The sequence below is a fragment of the Pristis pectinata genome, chromosome 3 (assembly GCF_009764475.1).
Source record: "Pristis pectinata isolate sPriPec2 chromosome 3, sPriPec2.1.pri, whole genome shotgun sequence".
NCBI classification, from domain to species: Eukaryota; Metazoa; Chordata; class Chondrichthyes; order Rhinopristiformes; family Pristidae; genus Pristis; species Pristis pectinata.
In genome coordinates this window covers 82,097,639-82,117,048 of record NC_067407.1, presented here as the reverse complement: position 1 = coordinate 82,117,048, position 19,410 = coordinate 82,097,639, and the positions used below count along the sequence as shown (strand labels likewise).

General features: G+C 38.0%; 1 protein-coding gene across 1 annotated transcript in view; it reads left to right on the top strand.

Moving 5' to 3' along the window:
• The window catches only part of ralgapa2 (Ral GTPase activating protein catalytic subunit alpha 2), a 355,144-nt gene that overhangs the window by 160,898 nt on the left and 174,836 nt on the right, over positions 1–19,410 (top strand). Inside the window, exons 26-29 of the mRNA XM_052010999.1 lie at positions 10,217–10,345; positions 10,681–10,809; positions 14,485–14,543; positions 18,756–18,864. Of these exons, the coding sequence (XP_051866959.1) occupies positions 10,217–10,345; positions 10,681–10,809; positions 14,485–14,543; positions 18,756–18,864 (426 nt within the window). The remainder of the gene's footprint in view (positions 1–10,216; positions 10,346–10,680; positions 10,810–14,484; positions 14,544–18,755; positions 18,865–19,410) is intronic.

Here is a 19,410-nt window from a genome sequence, read left to right as displayed (position 1 = left end):
ACCTCCTTTATGACTTGTGTTGCCACTTTCAGAGAGCTATGGACTTGCACCCCAAAGTCCCTCTGTACGTCAATGCTCCTAAGGGTTCTGCCATTTACTGTATACTCTCCTCTTGCATTTGACCTCCCAAAGTGCAACACCTCACACTTGTCTGGATTAAAGTCCATCTGCCATTTCTCAGCCCATATTTCCAACTGATCTATATACTGTTGTATCCTTTGACAACCTTCCTCACTATCCACAACTCTGCCATTTTTCGTCTCATTTGCAAACTTGCTAATCAGGCCATTTATGTTTTTATCCGTGTGTGTGTATGTAGTATATGTGTGTGTGTGTGTGTGTGTGTGTGTATGTGTGTATATATATTTTTTTTAATATTTATATTACAGTATATATACCACACACAACAGGTTGTATTATTTAATGATTTTGATCTATCATATATAATCATGTCTATCAAGCTCAATTTTTGACAAGAATGAAAGTCAAGAGAACTGCAGATGTTAGAAATCTAAAGTAAGAACAGAAAATGCTGGAAATACTCAGCAGGTCAGGCTGCATCTGTGAGAAGAGAAACTGAGTCAATGTTTTAGGTTGGGGACCCTTCATCAGAACTGAAAAGGAGACAAAAGAAGCTTGTGAAGCTTCAAGGAGAGTGGGGAAGGGGGATGTCTCTGATAGGGTGCCTGCCACTAATTCCTCATCCCACTCCCATTATGACCTATCAGACTGTGGCCACCTTTACTGTGACTGTGAGGCCCAAAGCAAGCTTGAGCAACATCTGTCTGGGCATGTTGCAATCTTACGGACTCAATTATGAGTTCTACAGCCTTGGGTAACTTGATTTCTCAGTCTGTATCCAGTCATCCATTTAACAGCTTGGCTTTTTTCCCCCACCAACCCCCCCCCCCCCTTTGTTTCCCTTCCTTTTTTTTTGTCTCTCAGAGTGGAGAACATGCTTGGCCTAACCTGTTGGGCTTATCCTCCTGCTTTATATTTCACACCACCTACATTCTTTTGTCTATGATCTTTCTCTCTCCAACTGCTCCCATTCACTGATTGAGCAGATAACCTTGTTTACAGCTTATTCCCATGGTCATTCCAGTTTTTCCACCCTCCTTGCAGCTTTACAAGCTTCTTTTGGCTCTGTTGCTCTTCCCACAGATGCAGCCTGACCTGCTGAGTATTTTCAGCATTTTCAATTTTAGACAAGTTAACCAACACAGAAATGTTTCAAATATTTACTATTCTTTGAACGGTGGTGGAATAGAATCTATGCTTTAGTGTTCTAAGTATAGATACTTGGTGTTTTGGTACATTATTGTTTGCCTTTTATATTTAATTCCCATTATAAATATTAGATATGTAGTCACAGTTAGGACATTATGGGTTGTAGTCTCTTTCTGGAGTTGACAATAAACTGAAGGAAAAGTGTACTCACGGTAGAGATTTTAAATAACTCCCCATCTGCTTCTGAGACACAGTTCAAAGAGCGGGGAAGATCTCAGTGTTCTGAACAGTGTATATCCAGCAACATATTGGGGGGGGGGGGGGGGGGGGGGGTGATAACAACTAGATGCTTGTGAAATTGCCGTGTGAAAATTTGCTGCTGCATTCCCTACATTACACTCAGAAATAGTAAAATGGACAATAAAAGAACAAGTTTGATTCTAGCTTGGAGATTACAAGCAATTATTCAGTTTGAATGGTTTAGAAAGGATTAAATTGCCTTCATTTGCTAACATTGGAAGCCAATTCAATCATAAGCAATCACTTTTGATTTCTGAAAAGGGATAAATGTACTAAGTTGATGCACAGCAAACCACAGATGTATTCTTTCACAGTTATTCTATTAATTTCTACCTCCAGATGGCGCACATAGCCAAAAAGTGGAATCTTCTGGGATACAAATTTGTTTTGCATTTTGGTGTATGGCATTTTGTCAGAAGTTTTATTAGAATATTATGTTTTTTCTAAAGTATTTTTATGCAGTCACAAATATATTATGTGTTCACAAGAAGGAAGCTAAATTTTGTTTATTTTTGCATTGAAGTGTTTAATGAAAATCTCTTTTCTGTGGATGTTTCAAATAATATAGAAGTAGTAAAGAGTCAGCAATGAAAGTATAAACCGGAGCTGACAGCAAGTATGTCAGTTTATAAATTTCAAGACCAGATGAAAAGTTAAGAATGAGAAAAGACATTCAGGCCTTAATAGAAAGGAGGCCTACTTTTTTTTTGTAGAGGTACTGACATTCTTGCCTCTCATTTTGTTGCTTGGCAAATTGCTCCAGGTACTTATCACCCTGAGTAAAGATTTTTTTCTCTGTTATTTGTTTTACATTAATGTTTTCTGATCCTCGTTTCCTGGACTAATTTGAAGCAATATTCAGATTTCCCTTCTTCACACTAAATTCCCATATGTTGGAGAGAATTCTTTAAGCTTGGTTTAAGCATCCTTACAATTGTTTGATAGCAATACCAGTTCAGATGATGCCAGATGGCTGGGGTATCAACAGCTAGTAATTAATTGTAAATGAGTAACTGCCAATGATAAACTTAGGGGTGTGAATTAAAACAGCAGTTCTCTATAAGCATTACAGGTCTCTTAGATTGCACAGCATCCATTAAGTGAGTAGATTGATAATTATGGTTTTAACAATACTGGTTTTTTGAGTGAACTGCAGGCCTATTGGTAGCACAAATATTCTTTCTTCCTACTGAATTTCCTGGTGATCAATGTTCTAATAAATATTACATGAGAATGAATGGACAAACATCTAATGTAGTAGGGATGGTTAAAGAAATAATCACTCGTCCCTTAGTCCCCCAAATGTTTAGTTGCCTGTTTATTTCTGGACCAATGTATCTTTTGCTTGACATAATTTATTTTTTCTTGTTATCTGAAGATTTTAATAGTTTGACAAATAATGCATACCATACTTACAATATCTGCTTTGTTATGCTCCTGATTTACAACATTGTTACTGATAAATGCTAGCCCTATAGTTATAAATGTCATTATTTAAAGATGCAAAACAAGGTTTGGATTTTAAATAAAGATATCAAAGTTTTAGTCAGTTATTTGAACAAAATTTTGTTAATTCAGGACATTATGTCTTAACAGTTTCCCTCTTTAATTGAACTGGGAAGATGCCAGATCTGTGTGATTTTTTTTTGCTGTATTGCTATTGCATACAACATAAGGTGTTGTTTCTTAAGATAGTTAAGTACAGCAGGGGCAAACTGAAAAGAAGTCATTATTATTTTGTATGAACATTGTTGCACATCGTTTAGCCTTCAAGGTTTGTTTCATCCAAGTAAATTTCCTGAAACAAAATAAATCCTAGTAATTATTGTTACACATCCAGTTTAAAAAAAACAGAAGTCTATTGTATTTTTAAGATTTCCAAAATAAAGCAGGCACTTTGGAAATGAAACTACTCGAGTTCAGGTGGAGTCATTTTTTCTCTATGGGGTACTTGGAAGAGGAGCATGGGAGGCAATTCCCCCTTTGACGAACTACCCTTCTAAAGATACTAACTCATATCTGGGAACACTTTTGTGGACTGCACTGTCCCTCGGATACCAGCTATATTAGTATTGTTCGTTTATGGGCCTGTGCAGTAATTAAGGAGAATAATAGACAGGATGCATTTACAAATCTCTCTCGCTGCATAAATTGGTATAGGTTTGTTGCTTTTTAAAAGCAAGGAACACTCTCTGACCATTTAAAACAGCTGTTGGTTTGCATGCTGCAAAGCAAACTCGGTTTTGTACTGCTGACCATTTTCTTGCCCTGAGGCAACTGAGATAGCATCATAGCGATTCAGTCCTGTGACACATGAAGTTTTGCAATCCATCTGTTTGTATGGATATGAACCTTTATTTAATTGTGGACATTATCCACTGTCATTCAAATCCAGAAGGTTGAATTGAAGGAAAAAAAAGTTATATTTTTTCAGCTGCAAAAAAATCATTGTGTAGAGGACCGTTGCAGCTGCCTGTGTCTGTCTGGATTGGCATGCTGCCAGGAGGAATCCTGCTACTCCCGACCCAATGTGAAAAGAAAGGGTTTACTTATCTATTTGGTGGAGATTTCTTGATAGAACACATTCATGGTAGTGAAACCGAAGTAGAGAAGCTCAACATCCAGATTCCTTAGAGAAGCTTGATTTCCAAGATGAAATTGTAATCTGGAATATAGGTCCCTGGCTAACATATGCAAGGGACCCAAGGCCTGTTTGAGGAAGCTGCCTGAATGGCCCAATATTGGGTCAGACCTTGGGTGTCCTTGAATTGAAGATGTTGGTTTTCTCATGGATCTTCATTGCACCCATTTTATCCCCATGTAAGGAATGAAACAACAGTTTCTAATGCTCTGCTTTGGAGTTGTTATTTTTTTGCCCATTTCTCAGTCTTTTTAAAATAGTATAAATATAATTTTATATAATTAGCAGCAAAATGAACAATTAATTACATTGAAATATTAATCTGACTAGGTGCTAATTAATATATTTGTTTTCTAATGGGAATTCAAGCAAACTTTCCTTAGTTTTAGAATGTAATTTTCCCAGTTAATCAATTGGGTTGATATTTGCGGGTTTGTGGCAGATATGTCATGTTGGCAAGAAAATTGTGCTTCATCTTGCCAACATAAATGTAAATATAACACTGCCCTGTTTGTGCTTTTATTGAAGTCTGTTTTTGGTTGGTACAGATAGGACAGTTAACTGCAAAAAGGTTGATCATTGTGTAATGAATATGTGCTGAAGTTGTGCATTCTTGTGTGCCATTATGAAGATCCCCAGAATAATGTTTTATCAGAATCACTTTTATTATCACGGACTTATGTTGTGAAATTTGTTGTTTTGCGGCAGCAGTACAGTGCAAGAAATAAAGACATAAAAATTACTTTAAGTTACAAAAATGAATAAATAGTGCAAAAGAGGAATAACGAGGTAGTGTTCATGGACCATTCAGAAATCTGATGGCAGAGGGGAAGAAGCTGTTCCTGAAACGTTGAGTGTGAGCCTTCAGGTTCCTGTACCTCCACCCCGATGCTAGTAACGAGAAGAAGGCATGTCCCGGGTGGTGAGGGTCCTTAATTATGGATGCCGCCTTCTTGAGGCACTGCCTCTTGAAGATGTCCTCGATGGTGGGGAGGGTTGTGCCTGTGATGAAGCTGGCTGAGTCTAAAAGCTCTGCAGCCTCTTGTGATCCTGCACATTGGAGCCTCCAAACCAGGCGGTGATGCAACCAGTCAGAAAGGTCTTCACCGTACATCTGTAGAAATTTGCAAGAGTCTTTGGTGACATACCAAATCTCCTCAAACTCCTAAAGAAGTGGAGCCACTGGTGTGCCTTCCTCGTGATTGCATCAATGTGTTCGGCCAAGATAGATCCTCTGAGATGTTGGCGCCCAGGAACTTGAAACTGCTCACCCTTTCCACCGCTGACCCTTCAAGGAAGACTGGTGTATGTTCTCCCAACTTCTCCTTCCTGAAGTCCACATCAATTCCTTGGTCTTGCTGACGTTGAGTGCGACGTTGTTGTTACTGCGACACACTCAACCAGCTGATCTTTCTCACTCCTGTACACCTCCTCGTCAACTTGGAAAGTTGTCATCATCATCTTCTCAGACAGTCTCTCAGCATCAGGGATGACTTGTAGGTTTTGTGGATTTTAAGGTGACTAATAGAGCCAATGTAGAAATGACAGACTCTTGCAAGGATGGGGCAGTAGGTACTGATGGGGTGCATGTGTGGGTAATTAGTGAGGTGGTATGTTCCTTTAGCCATTTTCTGCAGGGCTTCCGAGTTTCTGATGCTTGGACTTGAGCTTCCCAATGCTATCTCAAATGCTTCCTCTCCTTTTTGAGTGGTCATGGGCCAGAGATTCCCAGGAGCCAATAGGATGTAGCTGACAATGTTACTTGGGAAGACAGTGTTTAATAATAAACTAGGATGAGCCAGAACACAACAGCACTTTATCCCCAGCTGATCCAGGAACTTTCCGACTTTTGACTTAATTTCAGTGTGGCCCTCTGTCTTGATTTTCTTGCGTCCTGGGTGGGAGGACCACAAGTTCTTCATCCCATAGCTGCTCTGGTCCAAATCTCAACACTTATCATAACTTGGAAATTCTCTTAATTCTGGAAATATGTGCACATGTAATCATGGTTGTTAATTGCTCAGAATTGTTTACTTCATAGGTCCTCTTTTCATCTAAATGAAATAAATGATGCATTGATGTAATAAGTGAAATTTATAGTAAGCAAAATCCCTTTGTAATTTTTGTTTTGTTCATCAACAGTTAATCATCCAGGAATGAAGAGATTGTTGTAGTAACAAAGTGCACTCACCAACTGCCTTTTTCTGTAGCCATATGTTTTCTCTACTGCTTGCACTTCTACAAGCACTGTGTACAAAGCATTCAATTAAAGTGATTCATTTACCAGGTAGCAAGCAGCTTGCTGCATTTCATATTTACTGAACTGTGCTTTAAAAGGGAAGAAAAACATGCCTGTATTTGAATTAGGTGATTTTTATGATCCTGCTGATAAAGGGCAGATGTTCTCATTTTGCGGTTTTCCCATGCAGATTGTGGCTTTCAGATGAGTTGGATAGTAACAGATTATACTATCCAGGGTAGTTATGGAATATCTGTGTTTGCTAGGGCTGCACCATGTATCACTTTAATGAGCACTCCTGACCTGTGTTATTATATCATTATCATTAAAGTACTGGTTACAATTTTCTGTTTATATGAAGAGCTTGACTAAGCTGAAAAAGTATAAGTACTGTTACTGGAAAAGGGAACAGTAGAAAATTCTTGATCTATTGTCCGCATAGCTTTGATAACTACAATTTGTAATGTTGGAAGAATTTTAAATTAGTTATTAAGGTAACCCAAAACATTAAGGATTTGGCAGTTAGGTTACCAGCAATTAGCACAATTTGTTAGCTTTGTCTTTAGCATTTATCTTACACCTTCTAATGCCGTGTACTATCCTAAGATGCTTCACAGCAGTGTGATCAGTCAAAAGGTTATAGGAAACCAAAGAAATAAACCAGGGCAGGTAAGAGGTAGGTCAAGGAAGCAGATTTTAACTAGCATCTTAGAGGAATGAGAACAAAAAGTCATGGGGAAGAAATTCAAGAATCTGGATAACAGAAAGTCCGACTGCAGCCGAGGAATTGGAGGCACACAAGTGCTGGAATTCGCAAAGACCTTTGATTGTCATTGGAGTGGAGAGATGGCAGAGAGCAGGGTAAGCCCAGGTTGATTTTCAACTGGCTTCCAGTTTACCGGTACCGCAATGTGGGTTGGTGAACACGGTGATGGGTAAAAGAGATTGTGTTAGTTAGGATATGGGTTAAGTCGATAATGGCAGTGTTGGCAAATGGAGTATAATGTGTGAAAATGTGAAATTCTTCATGTTAGAAGAAAGAACAAATGAACTGAATCCTTGCCTACATTTAAGGCTGAGACAAATTTCCAATGAGTAAGGGAATCAAGGGTTTTTTGGGAAAAGCGCAGGAAATTGGCCTTGAGGAATGTCAGGTCAGCCATGATCCTATTGAATGGTAGACTAGACTTGAGGGGCTGAATGTCCTACTCCTGTTCCTCCTCCTTATGATTTTGAGAAATTGTGTCTGGATATTTTAATTTTTTTCCATTAAAATTCTGGTCAAATGCATTTGTATACTTGAGTTAATATTTTAATAAAAGAAAAGAGATAAATAATTTTCTGCAGGTCAACCAGGCCTTTTGTTGTCTTGGTCATTTCTAACTTCCTATTCTTTCTTGGATGTTGTCTTCTGTACTAGACTTCCTAACTTACAGTCACACTTTCTCTTCAACCTGACCATTCCTGCTATAGCTACAGTGGCATGCAAAAGTTTGGGCACCCTGGTCAAAAGTTCTGTTACTGTGAATAGCTTTTCCAAACTTTCCTGCATCCTCACCATAAAATTCAGCGTAAGAAGTTTGCAAAGGAACATCTAAACAACCCTGATGCATTTTGGGAACAAGTCCTGTGGACTGATGAAGTTAAAATAGAACTTTTTGGCCGCAATGAGCAAAGGTATGTTTGGAGAAAAAAGGGTGCAGAATTTCATGAAAAGAACACCTCTCCAACTGTTAAGCACGGGGGTGGATCGATCATGCTTTGGGCTTGTGTCGCAGCCAGTGGCACGGGGAACATTTCACTGGTAGAGGGAAGAATGAATTCAATTAAATACCAACAAATTCTGGAAGCAAACATCACACCATCTGTAAAAAAAAAAGCTGAAGATGAAAAGAGGATGGCTTCTACAACAGGATAATGATCCTAAACACACCTCAAAATCCACAATGGACTACCTCAAGAGGCACAAGCTGAAGGTTTTGCCATGGCCCTCACAGTCCCCCAACCTAAACATCATCGAAAATCTGTGGATAGACCTCAAGAGCAGTGCATGCAAGACAGTCCAAGAACCTCACAGAACTAGAAGCCTTTTGCAAGGAAGAATGGGCGAAAATCCCTCAAACAAGAATTGAAAGACTCTTAGCTGGCTACAGAAAGCATTTACAAGCTGTGATACTTGCCAAAGGGGGTGTTACTAAGTACTGACCATGCAGGGTGCCCAAACTTTTGCTTTGGGCCCTTTTCCTTTTTTGTTATTTTGAAACTGTAAAAGATGGAAATAAAAAAGAGTAATCTTGCTAAAAATATTAAAGAAATGTGTCATCTTTAACTTTATGCCTTTTGGAAATCTGCTCATCTTTTACTCGCATAGCTATTCACAGTAACAGAAATTTTGACCAGGGGTGCCCAAACTTTTGCATGCCACTGTATATGTAGTGCTAACTTTCTCATCTCTTAATAAAATCATCAGTTATAGATTTTACTAAAACAAATGTATTGTTTTCAATATTTTATAAGGTGTACTCTTAAGGCACAACAAGTCCATCTCATTACTGAAATACCGGTGACTTTTAACTAAATGGTGCCCTTTTTTTCCCCTGAAAATATAGTGTTCCTGTGTGAAATGTTAACTTGGGTTAGTAGTCCTCATGAACAGGTTCTCCATTTGTTCTGTTACCTTCAAGTGGTCAGTGAAATTTATGATGGAAAAGGGAATTTTTGTCAAAATTTTAAAAATTAAATCCAGCACAGCAGAACTTGTTTGAACAAAACTAAATATTTACTTCTAGTGGTTGGGTGTGACCAATGTCCAAGACAGCATCTTTCGGATTTTTTCAGATGTCTCCTTAAGCTTCCAGTCTTCTCTTTGCATGATTAAAATCAGTATATCAAAAGACGTCAGATATCCTTTGTCTATTTCTTACATATATAAAAAAAATTCAAAAAATTATTGCGTATTATGTTGTGCCTCATCTTAATAGAAATGCTGCTTTCGGAAGGTTTATGCATGTTTAAGGGGGATGTAAGCACATTTCAAAAATCATTACTTTTCCAAAACTATTGCTTATACTGTAGGTTGGGAAAGGGAATTAGCACATTTTTCGAGCTTGAGCTGTTGATATCCATTTATAAAAATGCAGCATATGTCAACAGAAACAAACCCCCATCTGTTCTAGATATCTGCCAACAATGGTACAAGACAATGCATAACTGTTTGTAATTACAGGTGTGATATTAAAAAAATTACAAATTAATCAGCCTCTTAATCATATAGGTAGACCTTTCTTCTGCCTCAGAGTCAGCATTTTTTGGTACTTTATTAGTATAATCCATCTGCTGACTTTGAGAATGTTTAGCTTTGAAATTGAACAATTGCAATGGTTCAATGCTGTTTAAAAATTAACTGAGAGAAAGGCATTCAAATGCCAACTGTCAAAAGGAATTTCCAATAAAACATATTTGTGATTAATAACACAAATTTCAGAATCAAGTCTTTTGAAGCTAGATTAAGTATATTTCTGAAAATTTTAGTTTTAATTTCATATCTGTTGTTCAAGTGAGGCTTTGTCTCCTTATATTTTGTAAAATGGTAAATCATAAAGAATCCATTTCATTAATTGTTCAACTGATATATATCAATCATTTGAATTTAGTGATTATTGTTGATATAATTAATTGAATTACAGAGTGCAGCAATGCATCAAAATCTATTTTAAATTTGGTTCCTTGATGCTTTTCCTTTTTAATAATAAACTCTTTATCGGTTGATTTTTCTAATTGACACATTTTGTTTCTACTTTTATTAGGATGTGCTGAACATTCTTACTAAGCATTGTTCCCCTCGCTTCTTCTTACTTGGTTTACCTGGTTTCACCATGATGATAGGAGATTTCATCACAGTCGCCACCCAAGTCCTCAACTCAGTTATGCCAGATGTGAGTATGACCGTAATTTTGAGAAGGCTGAACAACATTTAACATTTGGATTACTTCACTTAAACTTGTTTGCTCATTAGTGCAATGTGAGATGGATACCATGGCAGCAAATGTGACAGATGCAGGGTGACAATGAAGTAGCATAAAATGTGTTTCATCAAAAGGCTAGAATAGGAAATCCAGTGTACTCATTAATACTGCTGCACCTTTTACACGATAAATGACATGAATCTTATTAGCTATTGATTTTCAAACATAATTATACTAAAGCCTGAATATTCATATTTAAATATTCTCATGGATTATTTAAAAATAACCTGTTGTACATTGCATAGGCACCACGTTGTGAAGCTCAAATTCTTCTCGGATCCCTGGTTTGTTTTCCTAATCTGTACCAACAGATGTCGCTGCTACAGCCTGTTAGTGGTGCTACTGACATTATCACAGGAAATGAAGATATCAAGGTAATGCAGTTCAACTGACTGGAATAGAGGGAAACTTGTTGAGCCAACATTTTGACGACAATCTTAATTAGTATTATAAATAAATTTGTATTACTGTGACCAAATAGGTATTTTTGACTTGCACTTAATATGACTAAATGCTTGAAGTTTTTTTTAATACTTTATCATTAACATTCTGTGGTGTGGTTACTTAATTTGTTAAGTGCACAAAGATAGCATGTAATTTATGAAGAGGTCACAGTAGGCTGCATGGGATATGGTGAGTGGGCAAAGATCTGGCAAATGGAATGTCATGGGGAAGGGGGGGCAGGGGGAGTGTGAATTTGTCCATGTTGGCAGCGGAGATTATAAAGCATTTTTACTAAATGGTGAGAGGTTGTAGAGCTCTGAGACGCAAAGGCATTTGGGCTTCCAAGTGCATAATTTGCAAAAGGCTAAAATGCCGGTACAGCAAGTAATTAGGAAAGTTAAAAGAATGTTCTGGTTATTGCTGGGGAATTGATCTGGGAAGGTTAGCGGGCACTCATGAGGCCACCTATATACAGTACACTATGTACGGTATTGGCTTCCTTAGGGGATGTTATGGGTTGGAAATATTTATGAAGAAAGGTTGGACAGGTTAAGCTTGTGTCCACTAGAATTTGGAGACATGAGAAGGGACTTGATTGAAACATATAAGAATCCGAGGGATTTTGACAGGGTGCATGTGGAAAAGGTGTTTCCCCCTCGGGGAGAATCGAGAATCGGTTACCATTGAAAATAAGATGAGATGAAATCAGTTCTTTCAGAGGGTCATAAGTTCTTGGAATTCTCTTTCCAAAAGGGTGGTGGAAGCAGAGTTTTTAAACACTAGCAGATTGAAATAAATTCTTGATAAGCAAGGGGGTAAAAGGTTTCCAGGGTTAGGCGGGAATGTGGAGTTGAGGTTACAGTCAGATCAGCCATGCTCTTCCTAAATGGTGAGGTGGTTTGAAGGGCTGAAAGGCCTACTCCTGCTCCTAATTCAAATGACCAGGGATTCCCAGAAGTTAGGAGGATGTTGCAATTTTTCAAGGAGGCCTTGAGTTACCTCCTTGTCTAATAGGACTCCTTGTCTAGCCTCCACAACCCTCTAGGGTAGAGAGTTCTAGAGATCCCTCTGCAAGAATTTCCTTCCACACCTCAGTTTTTAATGACAATTCACTCACCTTGTAAGTATGTTGACAGGCATGGTAGTGTAGCAGTTAGCGCAACGCTATTACAGCGCCAGTGACCTGGGTTCAATTCCGGCTGCTGTCTGTAAGGAGTTTGTATGTTCTGTCCGTGTCTGTGTGGGTTTCCTCTGGGTGCTCTGGTTTCCTCCCACATTCCAAAGATGTTTGGATTAGGAAGTTGTGGCCATGCTATGTTGGCGCCGGAAGCATGGCAACACTTACAGGCTGCCCCCAGAACACTCTATGCAAAAAGATGCATTTCACTGTGTGTTTCAATGTACATGTGACTAATAAAGATATCTTAAAAGTATGTCCCCTTGTTTGAGATTCACACACTAGTGGAAACCTATCTACCCTGTTGTGCCGCAAAGGATCTTAGTATTTCAATAAACTCACCCCTCATTCTTCTGAATATAGACCTAATTTATTTAGCTCCTCATGATGGTACAACCTTCTCATTCCCAGGAATTAGCCTGGGGATCTCTTTTGGACTGCCTTGAATGCCAGTATGTCCTTTATTAAATAAGTGGACCAAAATTGTGCACAGTACTGCAGGAATGGCCTCACCAGTAACCTGTGTAATTGTAACAATACTTTCCTATTTCTAAAATCCAGCCCTCTTGCAATAAAGGTCAATATGCCATTTGCTTTCCGAACCACTTAACTGCATCTCCCTGCTAACTTTTTGTGAATTGTGCACAATTTTGAATATTTCTCCCTTTAGATAACAGTCTGTTTCTAAATTCTTCTTACCAAAGAGCACTCTTTCCCATTTTAAACTCCATTTGATAAGTTTTTGCCCACTCACTCAACCTATCCATATCCAGTTATAGAATGCTAATATCCTCATTGCAGCATGTGCTCCTACCTACTTTTGGGATATTGGGGAAACTTGGATAACTTACACTGCCCCCTCCTCCAGGTCATTAATACAAATTGTAAATAATTGAGGGCCAAGAAATGATCCTTGGGGCATTCCACTCGTTAAATCCTTCCAGCCTGAAAAAGACCCATTTATTGTTTCGGATAAATAGTCTGAGAGTTAAAAGGAGGCAGAAGTTTGAGTACAGAGATGAAGTGTTATTGATGAGTGGATGATCATCTTGCATTTGGGATCGATGTTGCCAAGGAGAACAGAGCAATGAGGAAGCTCAGTAGATTAAGGAAAAAAAATCCTTAAGGAGGTTAAGGTGTGGAATAGGAAATAAATGTGTCTAGTACCACAAACATTGGTAGTAGAGGAAAGGTATTAAAAGGAAGTATATTCCAACAGCACCAAAGGTTCTCAGAACGCAAGAAAGTTTTGATTTCGACCACAGCTGATATTGGTATAGCATAGCACCTTAAGTTTCAAAGACTAATCAATAATGCATAACCTAGAGCTCCTAATCAGATGTTGAGTGTTTACAACTGTAAGGAAATTTGTCTTAGTAGGGTTACATGATCAAAGACATTTTTACACTATGTCCTAATTACAGCATCTTTTCAAAGAAGTATTAAAACACAATTGGGCACCCTGCTTTAGAAAACACCAGTGCAAAAGGAACAGTGTAACTTGGTACAATTCACTAATATTGCTCATGTTAGGTTCAATTCTAGAATGGATATTTTGGGATACTGTTTCACCTTGAAGGTTAGAAACCAGATGGGATTTTGTTCTGTATACAATTATTCAGTTTCCTCAAGCTTACTGTGTTTTGTAGAATGCTTTTTTTTATATAGGTGTTTTTCTTTATGTCCTCAGATGGTAAAGCTTGAGATGGTGTTTGATTAATCACATTTTGATTTGAAAGAAATTTAACCTTCAGTGTTATTGTTCTGCCACATGATCCCCTGGACACAATAAAACTACTTCTTCCTTTTCTGAATGACCTTCATATTTTTATCTTGTCTTAAAATGGGTTATCTTGGTCTTCAGAATACTCCTATCAGCCACAGTATAAAGGTTTCTGAAAATAATGATGGAAATGGAATTTGTACCTTTAGAAATGTGATTTTCATCATAGGATTTTAATCACGTTAGTGGTCATTAATGCACTTTACAGTTTGAAGTGATATGATCTGTCAAATAATTGCCTTCAGTCGTGCTTTCAGGCAAGCATCTGTTCTTATGAACATTCGACTGTTTTATGTCAATTATTTCCTTCAAAGCATTTTTCTTAAATTGACATTTTTGAATCCAATACTCCTATGTGCCCCTGTAAAGACTACAATTCATATAATTCTGCAAAAGCATCAGACTCTCAAAATGCTCAATTTCTGTTTCTGAATTATCTTAATTATAAAGATCAATATAATAATTTTATTTTTCATTTGATTCTGGAAACTGTGACAAGGATATTTTGTATAATTCATGCATTTTGTCAAAATATACTGCCTAACCAAACAGAATTTTAAAGATAATTTTGTCACACCTGTGTATCGTTATAATGAAAATAAGTAAAAAGGTTATTCTAAAATATTGTATTTTTATCTGTTTCAGGATTATTTGGTAAATATTTTGATGAAAAATGCAAGGAATGAAACCTGTGAGACTGCACGGTAAGTGTGAATGTTTTATACTTTGAAATTATTTAAAATTCTTCTCTAGAAATAATAAAAGTTATGGAACATTCATTCCAATAAAACCTTGAGTGAGTCTAATGTTAGTCCTTGCTGGCATTTATCATTATTGTACACTTTTGATGATTTACCTAGATTACCCAAGTTGACCTCGCAAAATTCTTCCTGTGAACATGCTAAATTAGAAAAGCTGTCTGACAGACTAGTCAAGCAACACCCTGATATTGTCATATTCACAGCCAAAGTATTTCCCTGTTGCAGTTGGCTACGACAAGTATGACTAGCAGGACAGATGCTTCTCTTCTCCAGATATATTGGTGCAGTAGTACACAGGAAGGATATGCCTGGAGACTTCTCAGCATTGAATTCCAAATTCATGAAGTCTCAAGCCATCAAATAAAAAATGGGCAAAGAAATCGTAATACCACAGCATTCATCAAAAAGCTGATGAGTCATTAGTCCTGCATATGGAGCAAGCACTGGGAGTAGCTAGGGGACAAAATGTATTCTGAACAGAGGGTTTCAATGCCCAACATCGGTGGCACCACCACTGACCAATCTGGCCGTGTCCTGAAGTTCCAAGCTGATATCTGTGTCTGCATTGGGTAGTAAGCAAACCACACCAAGGGATAAACCTCCCTGACTCTGTCCTCATCAATCTGTCTTCAGCCAGTTTGATTCCTTCCCTGTAATATCAAGAAATGTGATTAAGTGCAATCAAGTAGCACCTACTCATCAATAGCTTTCCCACTGATACTCATTTTGAGTTTGCCCAGGAAAACTTGCTTCTAAGTCTCATTCCAGCCTTGGTCTAAGCAGCTGAATTCTAGAGGTGAGGCATTAGTCCCTGTCCTTAACATCAAGAAAGCATTTGATTGATAAGCCCTTTGAAAATTTAAGTCAGTGAGCATCAAGAGGAAAACATGCCATTAGTTGAAGTCAGAGCTTGCACAAGAAAGATGGTTGTGTCTATTGGAAGTCAATAACCTTAGCCCCTGATATTACTGTAGGATTTCTTTAGGACAATGTCATCAATGATCGATCTTCTATCAAGAGATCAGAAGTGGGCATATTTGCTGATGATTGCACAATGATTGCAATTCTTTTTGTAACTCTTCAGGAAATTAAGTAGTCTTGCACCAAAACCAAACATGGGCTGATAAGTGGAAACATAAGTTTGTGCCATGGTTGCTAGGCAATGACCATCCAAGGCAAGCAAGATTCTGACCATCTACCTTTAGAATTCAGTGGCATAACTATTGCTTAGCACCCACGATCATCGTCCTGTGGGTAATGTTGTCCAGAATTTCAGCTAAACCACCTGCGTAAATATTAATTCTACAAAGGCAATCAGTTCTCTGACTGCTCGAGTAGTGACTTGCCTCTCGGCACCCCAGTGCTTTTCCGCCATCAAGAAGACTCAAGTAAGGAGTGCAGTGGAATAGTGTCCACACGTCTTGAAGAGTGCAGCTCCAGCAATACTCAGGAAGATGAACACCATCCAGGAAAAATCACCTTTCTTGATTGGCACTCTGTCCGCCACCACAAGCATTCATTCCTTCTAGTACTGATGTTCAGTGGCTGTAATGTGTACCACCTACAAAATACACTGCAGCTACTTGCTCAGGTTTCTGCAACACCACTTCTCAAATCTGTCCATCTTCATGGAAGAGATCACTAGGGTAGCAGGCATTTGGGCCACCAGCACCTGCAGGTTCCCTTCCAATTTACAGACCATCTGACTGAAATATATCGGCATTTTTTTATTGCCGGGTCTAAATCCTAAACCTCCATATCCCACTTTTGTAATATTTATCAGTGATTTAGATATAAATGTAAGAGGCATGGTAAAGAGGTTTCCAGACAATACAAAAATTGGCAGTGTAGTTGATGGTGAGGAGGACAAGAAGTTCAGGCTATAGAAAGGCATTAATGATTTGGTCAACTGGCCATATCAATGCAAATAGAATTTAATCCAGAGAAGTGTGGGTTAATGCATTTGGAGAGGATCAACAAGCTGAGGAAATGTACAATAAATATTGAGCATTTCCTCAGCTTGTTGAGGATATTGCGCAGTATGAGCGAACAGAGGAACCTGTTGTGCATACCCTCAGACCTTTAAAGGTCAGTAGGTGGTTAAAAAGACTAATGGAATTTTTATGGAATGTCCTGATGAAAGGTCTCCACCCGAAACATTGACTGTTCATTTCCCTCCATAGATGCTGTCTGACCTGCTGAGTTGCTTCAGATTTCCAGCATCTGCAGTCTCACTTGTGTCTCCATGGAATTTTATTTTTGAGAAATCAAGGCATAGAATATAAGAGCAGGGATATTATGCTAGAACTGTGTACAGCACTAGGAAGGTGACAGCTCAATACCATTATTAAAGGAGATTGGACTGGAGAGAGTACAAAGGTCATTTACAGCACTGGAAAATTCTAGCTCATCCACCCTTTCTTCTCAGCTACAGTGTTTTTTATGGACCAAAGAAGATGCTGAGAAGGCGGGGGTTATGGGATGATTAATTGAGGAATATAAAAGTATGAAGATCCTAGAAAGAGGTAATAAGAAGGATATGTTTTTACCCAGAAGGTGGTGGGGTCAAGAATTCACTGCCTGAAAGGCCAGTAAATATAGAAACCCTCATCTCATTTAAATATTACTTGGACATGTACCTGAAGAGGCATGACCTGCAGAGCTATGGACCTGGTGTGATTCAGTTTGCTAGCTCTTTTTTCAGCTGTCATAGACGTGGTTGTATCATAACACTGTGGGAATGCCTTCACCAGAAGAACTGCAGCAGTTCAGGAAGATGGTTTATCGAGTGCATCAGGAATGGGCTTGCCAGCAATACCACATCCTGAGAAACGGAATTAAAAAAAATCTAGACAACAATGTCTCTTTATACTCAGATTTTGCAGTTTGGCATGGCAACTATTTTGCCACTTTTAATCTTCTACAATACTGAATTATGATATTTTAATGAAGGTCAGTACAGGATATCATGCATGTTTTGGACAATATAACAGAACATAAACCAGAAGAATAGTTATGACACTACTGATGTAGCCACATGCATAAACTTCAGTGGAAAACTTGAATACATTTACACAGTATAAATGTACTTGTGTGCTCAATCAACATCTACCATTATGTAAAAATAAAAAAGCCCATACTGATCAAAAGCTTATCAGACCGTGCTTTTCAGTCTACTATTTTACCAACAAAAATACAAGATTAAAATATAGGCACCGACATCAAATTTGACTGTTGTGTCTCAAATCTGAGGTCAGCAGCTTTAAATCTTTTTTTCTTAATTTACTAAACTGAAATACCATTATTTGCATCTGAATTCCAGTTCTCTATATGTGGCCATTGTGCTGTCAGCATTTTCATTCCGTAAAGTATCAGAGTATTGGGTCAAATCACACAGGCAACTACCTGATGATCATTATGTGTCTAGCTCCTAGCTGGCTCCATTTCTGGTCTTCAGCACCTGCACAGTGCAGTACAGATGTGTGTGCATCTGACTTCTCTATCTGTCCTGGACTTAAGGAATGCTCCTGGGCTTGGTATTAAGTTTATTGATCTGAGGAACTGAATACACTTTGTCTCTGGTTGCTTGACTTTAGTATAGCCCCATTCAGTAAATTCAATAGTTCAATGTTTTTCAATGAATTTATTTTAGTTTGTTTCCCAATTGTTTCTCAATTTCTCTGATCATCAGAGGAATTTAGAAACAGAGAAAAGACCTTCCATCAAAAAGCCATCCAGTTCCTGCAGCCCAGTTGCCACTCAGACAGCTCTGCTTTGCAGGATGCCACTACAGTGATACCTACAGTGGACTGGGAAACACAAACCCTAGATGTGACAAAGTTGAGTGGGGGTGGGGGTTGGTAGCAACTGGGTCCAGCTTGTTCTTATTCATTACGATCAAATTGATTTCAGGTAGCTTTAATTGCATCATTAAACTAATTGCCTCAAATTTCTAATCTCTAATACTGGCAGTACGGAGAAGGCTTTGTGTCAAAGTATGGAGCCTCGTTTATCAGAAGAAAAATCATCACCAAATTTCACTTGTACCTCTTTGATAATGAAGCCTAAGAAAAATAGGTGGTGGAGAGAAAAACAATGTACACTCATAAAGTAACTTTCTATTTTGCCTGATGCACCTTTCTTGATTTTATTTAGCTGCATCGCAATGTGTAGTCTTGGAATCTGGATTAGTGAAGAACTGGTGCAGTGTACAAACCACGCTCAGGTCCAAGATGCACTCAATGTATTAGGTGTGACGCTTAAGGTAATCACTAATTCTCTCTGGAGTGACTTGCTCATTTAAAAGTTTAAAAACAGGAACCAAAAAAAATAACTTATTTTTTTCCATTTATGGATTAAAATACAATTTACCCATATATTTCAGGAGAACAAAAAAATGTTTTTAATTCAATAATGCAATGTCTATTCCTAAATATTTTACAGTTGACCATTTTAATATATTTGGAATTATCTTCAACAGTAAAATAAGATGAATATTTTGGACAATAAAAGATTGATTCTCTTTTCTGCACCTTATCCCTAGTCGAATTTAGAGGAAAAGGAAATTTAGACAGCCGGCACCTCAATCCTCACTGAATCTTTCATGATACCATTTTCTGGAATTCCCTCCCTAAACCATTCAATTTTATTACATCAATAGAATCATAGAATTGTTACAGCAAATAAGGAGACTGCTCAACCCACTGAGGTTATGCTGGCACTTCGCAAAGTACAGTCCAATTCCACTTCTCATCCTCTGTAATCCTGGAAATAACTCTGGAAATGTATTGTATATTTTCTCATAGCCATC